We start from the raw sequence: 16,070 nt of genomic DNA on the forward strand, positions 1-16,070 counted from the left end.
GGCAGGACATACCTCAGGGGATTAAAAAGAAGATACTTGCCCTGGTGGAGTTTACAGTCAATTAGGAGGAGTTGACAATAGACAAAGTGAATAAACAAATGGTAGCATATGAAAGAAGTTGATAGATATTATGGAAAAAGGGACTAGGGAAAGAATATCAGGAGTTCTGGTTTGGGAAGTGCAGTTGAAATGCGGTAATCAGGGTAGGACTCATTGAAAAAGAAATATTTGAGCAAAGACTTGAAAGAAGTGAGACAGAGACAAATACCATATGTTTGCACGTATAGGAGGATTAGGAGGAACTTGACGGAGCTACAAGGGGGAGAAGAAGGGGGGAAATGGTGGGGGAAAGGGAGAGAGGCAAACCATGAGAGACTCTTGAATGCTGACAAAAACTGAGGACTGATGGATGTGGGGGGGAGCGGGGGATGGGCATGGAGGAGGGCACTTGTGGGGATGAGCACTGAGTGTTATGTGGAAACTAATTTGACAATAAACTATTTGTTAAAAAAAAGAAAAAGAAAAAGAAGTGAGACAGAGAGACGTTTGATATCTGAGGAAAGAGTTTTCCAGTTAGAGAGAACAGGCATCAAAGAGGTTCTGAGGCAAACACATGCTTGAAATGTTTGTGGATTAGGAAGAAAACACTGCGTGGGTCAGAATGAGTGATGGAGAGAATAAAATGGGATAAAATGAGAAGATAAGGAGGTGTCACACCCCGTGGAGGGCCTTATAAGTCATTAGAAGGATCTCGTCTTTAAGAGAGATGTGGAGCCATTGGAGAGATTTGGTTTATGTTGAATGTCATGTCAAGACTATAGTTAGGCATGCAAGGGTAAAAGCAAGAAGACTAGATAAGAGGCTGTTGCAACAATCCAAGCAAGTTGAAGATGATTTGGATCAGATTGGTAGTAATGAAGGTAGTGAGAAGTGATCAGATTACATCTAAATACACATATTCACACACATATGCTCACTCAGTCGTGTAGTTTCTTTTTAATCAGCTTCATTGAAGTATAATTTAGACACGAAATCGCCTAATTTTAATTGTACAATTCAGTTTTGGGTCAACCATGTCTTAGATGGATGCTATAATGTCTCCTGCTAAAATAATAGTTTCAATAGCTGGGTTTCCCCCCAAAAGTAATGTCCTACAGTTTCAAGAGTATTACACAATGGCTTTGGCTTTGTAACTATTTAAAAAACTGGTTATTTCAGCCAAAGATGGGTGAGGAATTGAAATACAAATATCAGGCATGGACTTGCTTTACACAGTACAAGACTTCACCAATACAGAAAGTATAACTGGATGCTATACCCAGAAGCAAGCCACTGAAGTTAGTGGGCAAATATTTCTCGATTTTGGATATAGATGGGAGAAAACTTGGGGTGCACAGTCATGCTGTCTGCACACTTCATCTAGAACATGCTCAAGCCTGTCCTATACAGGACCAGGTCTCCAACAATGGCTACAGTATTATAGAAGAAATATTTCTCTGAATTTGGACTGCCAACCAAAATTCAATCAGGGTAGTAGTTACTATTGAAGGTGTTTTGGTGGGACAGCATACTTTTTTTTAAAGACAAATAATAATAATATCTGGCATTTATTGAATACCTGAAATATGACCAAATGAACATTTTGATAAGTTAACTTTTTGATCCTTCACAACCTTTTGTATTTTTGCCTTATTTTTATAATTGAACTTGATGCTTAAGGAGAAGTGAAATGAAGTTCTAGCTCTGAAACCTAAACTCTCAATCCCATATCAGCCTAAGGGAGATCCATCATTTAAGAGATTCAAATAAACTGACAGCACATGACTGAATCTAGTCGAGGCAAAAGCAAAAGAAGTAGTGGGAGCCGAGATGGAGCATTTGGGGTACAGCATTACTATTCTACTAGGAATGATGATTTTCCTCTCATTATTTCATTTTTGGTGGGAAAGCCCACTGCCTTGAGACTTCCATGGGAGAGGAAGAGGGAAGTACGAAGATTTAGGAGGCTGCCATAATATATAGCTAGACTGAAACGGAAACTACTAGAAACACACAGATTGGCCCACACAAAGCATTTTGAAGCTTGAATGGAACATGTACCAATGCAATGTTAGAGTATGATGACAGAAGTTACATGAAGGGGTGCTGAGTGGTGTTGAAGAAGGGGGGCCATCCTGGTAAACCCAAAATGATTGCCCTATCTAGATGCATGGAGAAAAATAGAGTGAATCTATCACAGTGGGCCACAGTGTATACTCCAGCCAATAGGTAATTAATGGAGAGCCACTGGACCACTGTCCATATGTTGGTGGACAAAGTAAATACCCCTCCAGACAAGGCTCATTTCTTTACTCCCTAGGCATTTAGAGGCTGAGGAGCCACACTTGTACTTGGCCTGACTCTTGCAGCTGCAGGTGCCACCTCAGCTGTACCCAAGCACCATGATAATGAGGAAAAACATTGGAAATTATTCATTACAAGGCAGTGTTGGGGGGCAGAAGGCTCCTTCAATTGTGATGCCAAGATGGTGAAAGAAAATTGGCAGTAGACCTGAGAATCTGGGAGCACTTGGGTGGCTCAGTTGGTTAACCATCCAGTTCCTGATTTTGGCTGAGGTCATGATCTCAGTCCTGAGACTGAACCCTGTGTTGGGCTCCATGCTGGATGTGAAGGCTGCTTGAGATTCTCTCTCTCTCCCTTTGCCCCTCCCTCACACTCTGTCTCAAAACAAGAACAACAACAACAAGAACAACAACACCAAGAAGATAGAGGATCTGAGAAAGTAAAAAAAAACAAAAAACAACTGAAATGGGTACAAGGCATCTTATAAATCATTAAGTTTATGACCATGTGCTGGGACTCACCTTTACCATCAGTGGAACAATGACTTCTGGAAGGTCATAGAGAGAGGACAGGCCCAGCCTCACCCACATTGTGCCTTGCATAGTATAGATATTAGTGCAGAGGACATCAAGGCTTTGGCTACTTTCATAACCTATTACGTGCTATCATTGCTCTACCATTTGAAAGAGGGACTAAGGTAGGTATTAATAACCTTCAAAATTATACAGATAATGAGTTAGGAAAGATCACAGGAGTGTACCATTGAGCTAAATAAAAAGGGTTGCTTTGATTCTAGAATTGATGCCTTTGCTACTCTTAGGAACACTAATAAAAGGGAATTACGTATACTTATCTTGGTACCATTGGCTAATTCTGATATTAATATACATGCCTGTACTATTGGGAAACACATCAGCCTAAGTGGAATCCATATGACTCTGCCACAGGGGAGGTACCTTCCACAGAATTGAAAAATTCATGAATGGATTCCTCCACCAACCTCATGAGATTGTCTCCCAATGTGGGGGGATAAAACCATTATTGTTTAGGATTTGGTAATATGGGCCTGCACACTATGCAGTATTTATATAATTTTAATGTTGGATGTGCTGGTGTTGGTGAGATTGATGGTAACATATGGAATTCAGATAGTATTTAACCAAGAGAGAGTTAGAAGACTCTAAATTACAAATGAATAACAAGATTGGACAAGATTGTCTTTTCCATAGTCAAGTCCGATAAAAGAGATACCCTGAAAACAGATTATGACACATGCACTTCTGCTTCAGGTAAAAAGCAGTTCACCAAACACAACACACCCCAAATCAGAAAAGAATCATTAAAAGGCAGTAATGGACCAATAATACCGGGGATAACAATCTTCCTGAGGGGGAATGGTTTGGTAATCCCTGCTCTCTACTTGAATGCTAGGGGAGTAACTATATCATTTAAGTGATTAAAAAGTGTTTTTGAATTATGTCACACAACCACTTAAATGAGAACAGGATTTTAACTACCATTTGCTAATAGTGCCTGCTCAAAAAGTTTAGAAAGAAAATGTGGAGAACTCGATGGTCTAATCATTTGTGCTCTCTTGCAGGGATTCAGGACATAATGTCAAGTGCTGTAGTACAGCATTGTAATAACATGACATTCCCCTCCTGAATTTTAAAATTTAAAAAAGTTAGTGTTTATTTTTGAGAGAGAGAGAGAGAGAAAGTGAGGGAAGGGCAGAGAGAGAGACACACACACAGAATCTGAAGCAGGCTCCAGGCTCTGAGCTGTTAATACAGAGCCCAATGCGGGGCTCAAACCCATGAACCATCAGATCATGATGTGAGCTGAAGTCATGCTTAACCAACTGAGCCACCCAGGTGCCCCTGGCTGTACAGCTAAAATTTGTTTCTTGTAAGGAATTTTATTCTCATGTGACACCATAGGCTGATGAGCCAACTCATTGATGCCCACAGGGAAGAACTCACAAGCAATGATATTTGAGTTCTCTGCTTCCACAGTGAGGCCTCAAAAGTGCCTGAAGAGAGAGTGGGAAGTCTTATTACCTAAAGGGGAATTAAATTAAGGCAGAACTTCTTGATACCAAGGTAATCGGTAGTTGGCATTGGTATTAGGTTAGGGTATGCTATCCAGCTCGCATCCTATCTCTTTGCCATGACTTCTGACATGTCATGATGTAGGTATCATGTAGTCTGTTGCTTTTCTTAATGGAAATTTTATCAAGATAATTGGAGATCCATATGCAGTTATAGAACAAATATAGAGAAATCCTGTGCACCTTTTACCCATTCCCCCAATGGTAACAGAATCTGTTGCTTCTTCCTTTATGGGAATATACACACCTAGGAAATAGGACCAGGGTACTCTGGTTAAAACATTAAAGTACACATATAATGGAGCCAAACTGTCAATTTCCTCTTCACACCAATGTGGGCTGCTTGGAAGAACATGGAAAACTTACAGTGCGATTCCATGTAAAAAACCATGACTCTGAGCTATTCCATGTGAAACCAGATGGACATCCTGGGTCTGATTTACTTAGTGGCAGAATCTTCAGGACATTTCCTGCATTACTCACAAGACTGGGCATTTCCCTGCCTCTAACCGGTGAACTAGGTAAAATGGCCAACGTTGGAGGGGTGGGCAGGAAGGTTGACAGAAGAGAGAAGCACCAGCTCATTGATGTTTGTCATTTTTATTTGCAATACTTTAGGTCCAAGTTTCAAACTGCAATATTTTTACACTCAAGACACAGTCATGCACAATCCATATTTCAATTTTCTATTGCTTCAACCACAATTTAAAATAACAATATTTGAAACAAAAGTCATTAAAAAATCAGAAGCTGAGGTCAGAAGGATGGAACCATACCATCAGCAGGTCTACAAAAGAAATAACTTACTTAAAAATCAAACAAACAAAAAGACCATAAATACCTTTAATCCAAAGTTACAGAAGAATTTCACTACACATGGGTTTACAGATAACACATTTTAACAAAAGTAATGCACAACCAAATGAGATACAATTCTGATAAAGAATGAAAATATAGATCCTCCTCAACTTTTGTCTGGATATGATGAGTATAATCCCAGTAGACATCAGTACCCTGTGATCTGACTCCTCCTGGCTGATGTACTGAGATTTAAAACTCAACTCACTAATGGTTATAGGATTCTGTGAAAGGTCTTATCATCACTAATGAATATAGTATATGCGGGTCCATAAAGCACATCACACACAAGCACACACACTGAACTTGAATTTCGCACTCAGGGCTGGTTGGCACTCTGCTATCGGCAGAGCATTGGGACTAACGAACTTCCAGTTTATCCTCTTTCTAGCAGTATACTCATACACCTGGCCAATCACTGTGGGAGTTGTCATCAGAAATGCTATCTTTGGTTCCCAACAAGTGGATTTGTCAATACTCCTTAATGTTAATAGCATGTGCTCACGTTTTCATTTCTTTCTCTGCAACCTGCAAGTTTTTATGTCTACTCTGAATAGTCCCAGCCATTAAAATGCATGGGTTCTGCCATCTCGTGCCATTTACAAAGTAAACTCTACCAGCATTGCTTCATAGGAAAGGAGAGGCCCAAATATACCTGTGTTCTAGCAAGTGTGACAGTGCATTTCTGTTCTAGTAGCAAATACTGGCCACAGCTTAATGAAAACCAGACTTTACATATAGAGTATATGGAAAATGAAAACTGGGAACACACTACAGAAAAAGGACATTAAAACAAAAACAAAACAAAACAACTGAGGATTTGGAAGGCTGCCACAAGTTTTATCAGCATTCCCTAGTATTATTTTCATTTACTTGAGGTTTTTATTTTCCCCATCATTTGACATATTTCTATTGTTTCACTGCCACCTAAGAAACCCAGGTTTAAGCATGCGATATTTGCCATCATTTCATCAGGCTGAATTTGCAAGGCAACTTAAAGTACTATAAGATGATAGAATTTTTGGAAAGACCTTGGGGGTCATCTAGTCTGATACCCTTATTTTACAGGGGAAGGAATAGCCATGAAAAGGTTAAGTGACTTGCCTAAGGCCACACAATAAGGGAAAAATAGAATCTATATTAGAATTAGGTCTCTTTACTCCTAGGCTAGTACTACATCTGCTTCATTCTTTGTAATTGCTGTTGATTTCCTCTTAGGTACGAAATAAGGTGAACATGGTACCCTCCCCTTACTGCTGGTAGGTGTTATGGGGTGGCATTCACCTGATGGCAGCTTCCAAAGGAGACTCTGATGGCACTAACCAGCTTCTGTAAGTTTATTTTGCAAGTCTGACTGTATTACGTGGCAGTAAATGCTACTTGTATTATAGTATACTTGCACGCAGAAGTGTACACATGGAGGCAATATCTCAGGTCCCGCATTTGTAGATTCAGTTATATATTATTTACTATTAAACAGACATTCCCAATGCATGAGGAGTTGGGGGATATTCATTTAGTCACTGAAGGAGTGTGGGATCAGAAAAAGAGTGGAAAAAATTAAAGCTAACAGAAAGACTGTATCAGAAACAAATCTCTTATGAAAAATTCTTTCTTAGGAAAAAATATTTCCATTATTTCCAAGGTACCATTTATTTCCTTCCCAAACCACATGCAAATATATGTTCAGAATTGCGTGTTAAGTTCACTCAAAATCCCAGGCCTATTAGACTGTCACTTTACAAATGCTGAATTTCAGTCCTCTTGCTCAGAGACTGGGAGAAGCTTGCATCACTGGCCATGCCTGTGTTTAACTGAATACTAACTGCAAGTAGCTCAGAAAGGGACCATGAGATTCAACTGGGGATGGCAGGGATAAGATGCCTGTAAGTACTTTTATGTTGAGAATGGCCAACGGAAAGTGGGTTCTCTAGGTATAAGGTCTGCTCTTGGTGAAACTGAGTAACATCTGAGACCACTACCCCATTATAAAACTCCTCACCTACAATTTCTTCAGTGAGTTCAGAGGAAAATCCTTCTCTTTGGGTAGATAGTCTCCCTTTTGCTCCTGAAAAATGACAGTAGTTATGGCATACAACCTATAAACAGGCAGGACAGAGAGCACATGGAAGCCATCTCAAGCCAAAGCTAACAAGACTGTAACTGAAGGCCAACAGGCAATGGCAGTTCTAAATATTTGTCTTAATGTTTTCATAGTCGGCTTTTAAGCACAAGTCATAACTTCCACTGAAATCAAAGGGACTTGCCTACTAGTCACAAAGAGAACAATCCCTACCCGAATGATATAACGTCCAGTCAGACAAGGACATGGTGGGAGCTGGGGGATTTATCCTTCTGTTCTTCCCAAATTCAGCCTGAAAATCTACTAAAAAAACTGATCCAGGAAGGTGATCCCTGACCTAGATGTTTTCAAGGGGGCTAATCAAATGTCACCCCTCCAATCTCAAGTAATCACAACAGAGGCCTCCATGCTATATCCAAGTGGAGGGCAGCCACTTTTAAAGCAGAAGGATGGACGTGTTTGGAGTTCTAAGAGTGACATCTCCCTAGCTTCAACTTATAGATAATAGTCCCATAAGAAAGCACGTGCCATACCCGAGCGTGTGCCAACCTCAGCACCCAGGCAAATATAAAGCCTATGGAAAAATTGTAACTAGCAAATATCTGTGCCCTGCATGCTCTGGGCTCTGGCCAGAAAGCATCTGCTTCTGGCATCTTTTCTATGTTTCTATAGTTCCATTTCTGATGTTTATTTATTATAAAGCAATATTAGAACAATATCAAAGAAAATTTTGAAAGGAAAAACATGTTTTGTATAATCCCACCACCCTAACACAACTAATTCAATGGTCTGTGTTCCCAGTCTTTGTCCATTATGCACAACTTGTTTTTTTACATAGTTGTAATCCCTGTTTATGCTATTTAAAAGTGATTTTATAGATTTCTCTCCGAGAACTGGCAGCCTCATTAGAAATAGACAACCCATTGCGCAAAGGAATATAGTTATTTACATGATCTTTGAGCTGAGAAATATCCTTTATAGACAAACATCTCAAACTATCAAAACAGTTATACAGACGACAGGAAGCAATTTCATATTTTTTTTAGCAATGGAATGTGCTTCACAGGGCAGGGATAGATGTGGGGATCAGGTGGTTAAACTCAACATCGGGGTGCAATTCACAAGCCTGAAGAAATCTGAGTAACACAATTAAAGAATAAATACTTGAGTTAAATCTTCTTACATGACTTGGCCATCCAGTAGCCAAAATGGAACATGGACACACAAATATTTACAATGACACATAGACGAGATCAGCAAGAACGAAGTCATTACCCAACATGGTGACTGATTTGGGGGGATTGTGTCATCCAAAAATCTTCATGGGATTATGACAACGCACCGGATCCTTGCTACAACATTAATGTTCTTTTCTTTTCTTAAATAAATAATCTTTACTGTGCTTCTCACCCTTCCCTGACTTTCCCACTGCCCTATCCCTATCTCAAGACATTTTGGAATCAATATTCAACAACGTGCCCCCATTTTCTCAGGGCACACTAGCAACTTTAAAGGTCTGGATAGACTCATCTGTGTCAAGATGAGCTTTAGAAAAAGTCCAGAGAAAGGGAATAAACAATGAACCACCTGGAGTCCAAGTTGTTCAAGTGTACCCAATGTGAATCCTTCAGCATCATTTTGGCAGGAGAAACAGCTTCTCACTAATACTTATTAGAAATACACATAACTCTCCAACATGAGGGAGGGTCTTTGGAAGCTGTTCTCATTTAAAAATTTACATAGATAGAAATTTATAATAGTAAAGACTACTGTGATGTATTACCATAAAATCTTGGTACAATGGGGTGTGGTGAAGAAGTACCTGGGTGCTGATTGTTAATATGCAGGATTGAAAGCATAAAAGAGTAGCCATTTCTCTGCCTACAGTGATCTGAAGGATCACTGCTCCAGGCCTCTCCCCACCCAAAGGCCTTAATGACATAAAAGGGACACTAATCAACAACTAGGGCTTCTCAACCAGGTTTATGGTTCTCTCCACTGGCAGGACAGAGTTAGTGTACTGAATTCTATTCACACCCCAGGTATTGTTTCATTGAATTCCCTGGCACTATGAATGAAACATTAAAAAAAAATTTAACTTTAAATGAAATAAAAATTAAGGCCCCTCTCTCTCTTTTTCTTTCTCTCTCTCTCTCTCATTAGAATAGTGTGGCATTAAAAATTTCAGGCCCACCCACCTTTTTTGCAAAGTATAATACAGCATGCTTCAAATGAATGTTGCCATTTGATTTTTTCACATCTGTTGTTTTATCTCACTGTGGATATTTTCTAGGGGGTCAAGCCCCTCCCAAATTTTATAGTAAAAAAATCAGTAGGAAAATAGGAAATCCACCAGTGGTGTCATTTCCTAAACATAAACATGTACACTATATGGTTAGCAGAAATTCTCTAGAGAAAGTGCTTTCATTTCAGTGAATGGATGGATGGCTAGATGAATGGATGTACCTTGGCAGAGAAGAAGAGAGGCCCATGTCATTGATCTCTTTCTCCCTCTTGCTGAAGTAGATAGGTTCTATTGAGATTCTTGATATATTACAAATCAAGAAGCTTTCCATAATGCAAATTGTTAGCTTTTTAAAGGCTTAGAGAAACAACTTTGCAAAATTTATAAAACTGACTACATTTGAAAGAGAAGTATATATTTTTCCTATGCAGACACCCTCCAGATATTTTTCTGCTCAGAAGATTCAGGAAGTGCCAACTCGTGAATTTTAATAAGTAGATACGTGGTGANTTGGGATAGATGATTGCAAATCCTAATTACTTTTACTGGAGAATTTCCAGATCTTTATGAACATGTTTTTGAAATTCAAAAGCTCAGAGGACAAAGTGTGAACATACGATATCTTGAAACAGAAACTGGCAAGACAGAAGGCAAAGGGAACAAGACTTAGAGCCAAATATTGATCGGGGTATAGTTTTTGCGAATCTCCCATTTCTCACAGGGTTGAATACTTACAATATCTCTGTTCTCCATATTCTTTAAGAAATTTTTAAAATGTTATAAATTGTCACATGATTTTTTGATCATAAGCAAATGCTGGGTAATGGGTCTGTTTCCTCCTAATGCACCTGTTTCCCGATGCCTATGTTTCACAAGCACAAGAGAAGATTAAATTAGGTGTCTTTATTTTTGTTTCCTTCTGTCCAACAAAGATTTAAGTATTGTACACTCATTTTGTTTTCCTTTTGGCTCTCAAAGAAAGTCCCATCTTTGTCTAAGTATGACTTCTCCTATGAGGATTTCCTAGGTTGAAGACCTGGACTCATCCAACAGGAGAGTTCACAAGGTTTGGGGTGTCCTTTCTCAGGTATCATGAAGATGAACAAGCTGGTTTCTATAAATGATACATCGACTACCTTTTAAGCATCATCATGAAAATGTGACAGGATTTCACCATTAGAGCTTTATTTAGATATACAGTTTTAAAAAGCCCTTCCTGAACACACATATTCCTCTCTGCTTTTGGAAAAATGCCTTCAAAGAAACCTTTCCAAATACAAATGCAGAAAAACAGGTACACAAACCAAGCCACCACTATAGAAGAATAAAAAATCGCAACTCTATTAGGGCATGGACTTCCACATGGTCACACAGTACTTGCTCTGGGGTAATTTTTTTGTTTGCTTTGCTTTTGTTTTTTTGTGTTTTTTTTTTGTTTGTTTGTTTTGTTTTTGCTTTTCGTTTTTTGATTGCTTTTAAAAAAATGTTTTGACATCTTTTTTTCCTCTGGACACCTAATGACAATGCAAGTGAAAAACATCACATTGGGTAAGGAGTTTTGAAGGAGGTTCGAATGCAAGAGGGACTACTCTCTAACTTAAAAACGAACACGACACTATGAAGAGGGAGTGTGCATCTTTGAGAAACCTTTTTTTCTTCAAAGTGAATGCACAAAATGAGGGGATTCACTACTGGCTCTTTCGCTTCACGGTAGAAGTGACCACTTACGGCCACTTCGACATTGCTGCCCGGTTCGGGCTGCGATTCAGGCTTACAAATAAATTACATAATCCGAGGGAGTAGGAAAAAGGCTTATAAGAAGTTTCTATTCATTGGAAAGTTAAAGAAATCCCCCCACCCCATTTGACTGTCTTTTCTTCCATCTTTCCTGCAGCAGAATTTCACAGTTCAGTCTTACTCAGGAGGGAGATGATGTGGGGTAAGGCTTGCAGTCTTAGCGGCTGCTGTTTTTAATCGCTTCCTTTGCAGCGATAATCAGAGGAGTCAGGCTTGAGAGAGGCTTGGCTAGTTTTAGAAATGGATGCTGCAAAAGGAAAACAACAAAAAAAGAGGAATTACTGGAATCTTTTCCCCTAACAAGTATATTACTTTACATTCTCAAGCATCCTTTCTTCATTCAAATGCACTTTGAGTGTCCAATGAAACATCATTAAAGATAATGAAATATCTTTATTTCATTAAAGATAGCATCAGTTTTTGTTCCTCAGATGTTCTGGTCATTCAGTGTCATTAAATTCTCCGGCAGCTGACTGGCCAAGCCAGAAACTCAGAGGAGGAATATTATCATCATCATCATCATCATCATTATCATCATCATCATCTCCTCACTGGGTTTGCAACAGTCTCATTTTCTGACTTTCTCCAACTGATGCATTTATCTGGAGCAGCTCTCAGCATGGAAAAAGTGTCTTTGGTGGACTTTGACCCTGAAACCAGTAGCTTCTTAACAGCTAAACCTCATAGCCATGCCTCTGACATTCCTCTCTTGGCCCTGCTGCAGTACTTAATACAAATGAATATCCCTTTCTTTGAAATGTTTTCCTCATTGGCAGCCTGTGATGTTCTACCATCTTGGTTCTCTTCCACATGCATGCTCACTGACTCTTTCCCTTCTGTCTTCTTCACTGCGTTTCCTCCCTCCTCCCACCTCCCACATACCAGAACTCTGCTCTCATCATGTTCTTTTCTAACTTGATTCCTTTGAAAGCTCACTTTCTTTCATGGTTTTGACTTCTTATCAGCTTTATGGGGATGACTCCCAAATCAATTGACCTCTTTCTTGCAGACTGGTCCTACTTCTCCAATTGCCTATTAGGTATTTCCTTCCGAATGTCCATCTGTCCCCTTCAATTCAACATTTAAAAACATATGTTAAAGTCTCCCAAACAGGGTATGCTTGTGTGATGTAAGCTAGAGGGTCTGGAATCAGCGTACCTAGGTTCAATGATCTCCTCTGCTTATTACAATTGTTAGATGAGGTAAGTGACAGTTCCTTTTAAGCTACATAGAGGCAAATAAATGCTATCCATTGTATTATCCTCCATCATTTTTGCTTTTACTGAAGGCTGCTACTAGTCTGATATTCTGAAGTCACTTTTGTCTTCTCCCTTATGTTCTATATGCAATCAGCTACTGAGTACTTTCTTCTCAATGCCTTTCACAATTATCTCTCGCCTTCATAGTTCAGGCCTAACCAACTTAATCCTGAACTACAAACCATAACTCCTACTTGATCTTCCTGCCATCATTTTTTTCCCCCTGTTGCTAATTCTTATTACATACCACCAGGTTTATCTTCCTAAACAAAGCTGTCACCATGTGACCCTCAGATATGTTCAGTGTTTCCCCACTGGCTACAACCCAAATTCTATAGCCTGGTCTTGAAGGCCCTCTATGGCCCTCTCTCTTACAGCTTCCTGACTTGATCTCTTTACTTCAGCTATCTGCCTTATTTTCTGTTCCCTTAATTAAACCTTGCCTCTATGCCTTTGGTCACACTATAATCCTTTCATCTGAAATCTCGTCCTCTGTTTACCTTGACTATTTAAAACTGCTCTATTCTTCAACACTCAGCTAACTCTTTCCTGTTTGTCAGACACTTTCTGATCCCTGTAACCTATATAAGTAGCTCACTAATCAACCACAGCATTTATTGTTTGAATAGCCACGTGGTTTGAATGACTTTTTAAAAATACCTGTGTTGTTTTTTGCATGTACTCAGTGGCATTGTGACTTCTGGAATGTAGGAATCATGCCTCTAAGAGGTGAGTATCACCCACTGTAGTTAAGCCTTGCAAACAAGAGTTGCTCGAAAAATATCAGTTGATGGACAAAGACTTGAGTTAGGCCATACACAAAGGCACACAAATATTTTAACACCTGTGTCTTTTCTCAAGCATTCTAGTGGGGATGAACGCCATGCATCTCTCTCTTTTCTAGTCTCTGATATGGGCAATGAGAGGCTAGAGTCAGGAAATAGTTTTCTATGGACTTAAGGCAATACACAGGTTATTGCTAACATGTGTCAGATGAAAAGATGCAATAAGCAAGTGATTCCATTTAGATTCAAAATATAGTTTTGCATTACTCATGTGACTGGCTCAGATAAAAGTTTTGTCTGGGAAGGAACTACCTAGATTACAGTCAATGATCTATGTAACAGTATAGCTATGCTAAGAGAACCCGTCTCTTCAGGTATCCTTGGAATGTATATCAGGATGTTCCTGATGTGGGTGGTGGAGTCATGAAGAGCTGTTGAAGCGAGTCACTCCAAAGTTCAGGTTTTTCACCTGTAATTTGAAACTGGGTTAAATAGAGGATTAGTGAAGGGCTACTGCAGATTTGACATTTGCGGCCCTAGGACAGCCTGTGAAACGCTCACAGTTAGCAGAAAAGAGAAGGTGTAGCCTCTTTAATTTCTCAAAATCAGTTTATCCCAGGTGTGATTTGGGTTGATGTGGGATATTTTTTCCTGGGGTGTAGCTCTCTGTTTCTGGAGGGGGTTCAAGAACAACAGGAATAAATTCATTCATTCATTCATTCATTCATTCAGCCTAGTACAGGCTTCATCTGTGGTTAACACACAACATAACCAGGGGTTGCACCTTTTTGTTTAATTGGGTTAAGTGTTCAAAGTCACAGAGAGAATAAGCAGGCACTGTTCTTAGACATGTCCCCGAGGCCCAGTACCCAGCGTTGAAGTTATATGTGTAGTCCTGGGCATGTGTTCCTTTATCAATATAAGTACCTCTTTTTCTCTAAACTGGTTTATGTGTGGTGGAAGGTCAGATAATCCAGGTCTCAAATCCCAGTTCTGTCACTCAATGGATGCGTCAGCCTCAATTTCTTCATCTGTGACATGGGATAATAACACCTACTATATGGAGTTGTTTTAAGAATTGGATAAGATAATGTGTGTAAAGAATGTGGCACATAATTAGTACTAATGATCATCAGTTATGCTAATCCCTGAGAGCCATGAAAAGGACAAATGGTTATAGAGGCACTCACCACTGGATGGTACTCACCCAGGCAAGCAGCTGCCTGCCATTTGGCATCGCAAGGCAAGGGGCTTTGACCAGTAAAGCATTAGAGTAGCAAATGCAATGGAAAGAATTGCATAGTTATGTAGAGAATTACCTCTAGCCAAGAGCACCTGCACACAACATCCAGGGGCACAAGCAAAATTTAGAACAAGACAGCAACACCAGAGGTTCACAGTTTTCTTTTTTTCCTTGCAAAATAAGACTCCAGGAAGAACAAAAGAGATTTACAGATTAAACTGCCAACTTCTCAGAAGAAAGGCAACATGCCAATCAATCATGTATTAGATGCATGCCTCTATTTCTGTGCCTGTGGTCTAAAACCAAATGGTTATAGCTCAACTTGAACTAGACATCTCTTGACACAGCCCCCCTTGCTGTCACACATTGAGATGGAAAAGCTCAATATAATGACTCTTTCTTTGTAATTGTCCTATTTTATTTTCACCTGCAAAAGCTCCTTGGCAGATCCTCGCCTGTCCACATCCATCTCAAGACAGCGATTTAAAAAGTCACGGAACACAGCTGATAGTCTCTCAGGATTCTGGAGCTCTGGGGTTCCATTAGTGGCTATCAGGTATAATGCCTATAAAAATTAAAAAAGAAAAAAAACAGAAAGATCCATTCAGCACATACAAATTAGGATCGTGAGTTGGCACAGAAGGTATAAATCCAGCTTCTTTTGGTTTATACTCTCGGTCTTAAAAACTCCATTTTAGAACATGACACTGACATGTATCTCAAAGTTTCTCTAACATTTAGAAATCATTCCTCTTGGTAGTGATGGAGGTGACAGTGAGGGCTCTGCCCTGAAAAATTTGGAAATAAGGTTAAAAGGTTGTCCCTTTGAGACTTAAGTCAGTAAAAACCCAGTTATAATGAATGTGTAATTAAACACCTAGGAAATGAAGCCAAGAGGTTGCTTGGGAAACTGTGACTTTAAAGACTTGGGAACACACACATACACCAATCACATTGACCTGGATACAACCTCCAGAAGGCACTGTTATAAAAGTGATTGTCATTTGCTCAGTGTTTATCTTGTTTGAAGAATATTTGTGAGGGGCGCCTGAGGGGCTCAGTCAGTTAAGCATGTGAATCTTGGTTTCAGCTCAGGTCATGGTCTCACGATTTCATGAGTTCGAGCTCTGCTGTGAGCACAGAGACTGCTTGTGCCTCACTTGTGTCGTCTCTAAATAAATAAATAAATAAAAGAATATTTGTCAGCAGCCCAGGGATGAACAGAGTACATTACAGAATTAGAGAAGCACAAAGAACCCCAGGGATGGTAGGGTCTGGATGAGAAGTAACCAGTGAGACCCAAGGACTCTAGTATTTTTGCCCTGTGGCAGATGTATCCCTATAGCG

General features: G+C 39.6%; 1 protein-coding gene across 1 annotated transcript in view; it reads right to left on the bottom strand.

Moving 5' to 3' along the window:
* Positions 1–10,807: 10,807 nt before the first annotated feature.
* PAK3 (p21 (RAC1) activated kinase 3) overlaps positions 10,808–16,070 on the bottom strand; it is a 107,084-nt gene continuing 101,821 nt past the window's right edge. The window contains exons 16-17 of the mRNA XM_077776455.1: positions 15,151–15,288; positions 10,808–11,683 (exon numbers count right to left, since the gene is read on the bottom strand). Coding sequence (XP_077632581.1) covers positions 11,594–11,683; positions 15,151–15,288 — 228 coding nt within the window. The 3' untranslated portion in view covers positions 10,808–11,593. The remainder of the gene's footprint in view (positions 11,684–15,150; positions 15,289–16,070) is intronic.

The sequence above is a fragment of the Crocuta crocuta genome, unplaced genomic scaffold (genome assembly GCF_008692635.1).
Source record: "Crocuta crocuta isolate KB4526 unplaced genomic scaffold, BGI_CrCroc_1.0 scaffold238, whole genome shotgun sequence".
NCBI classification, from domain to species: Eukaryota; Metazoa; Chordata; class Mammalia; order Carnivora; family Hyaenidae; genus Crocuta; species Crocuta crocuta.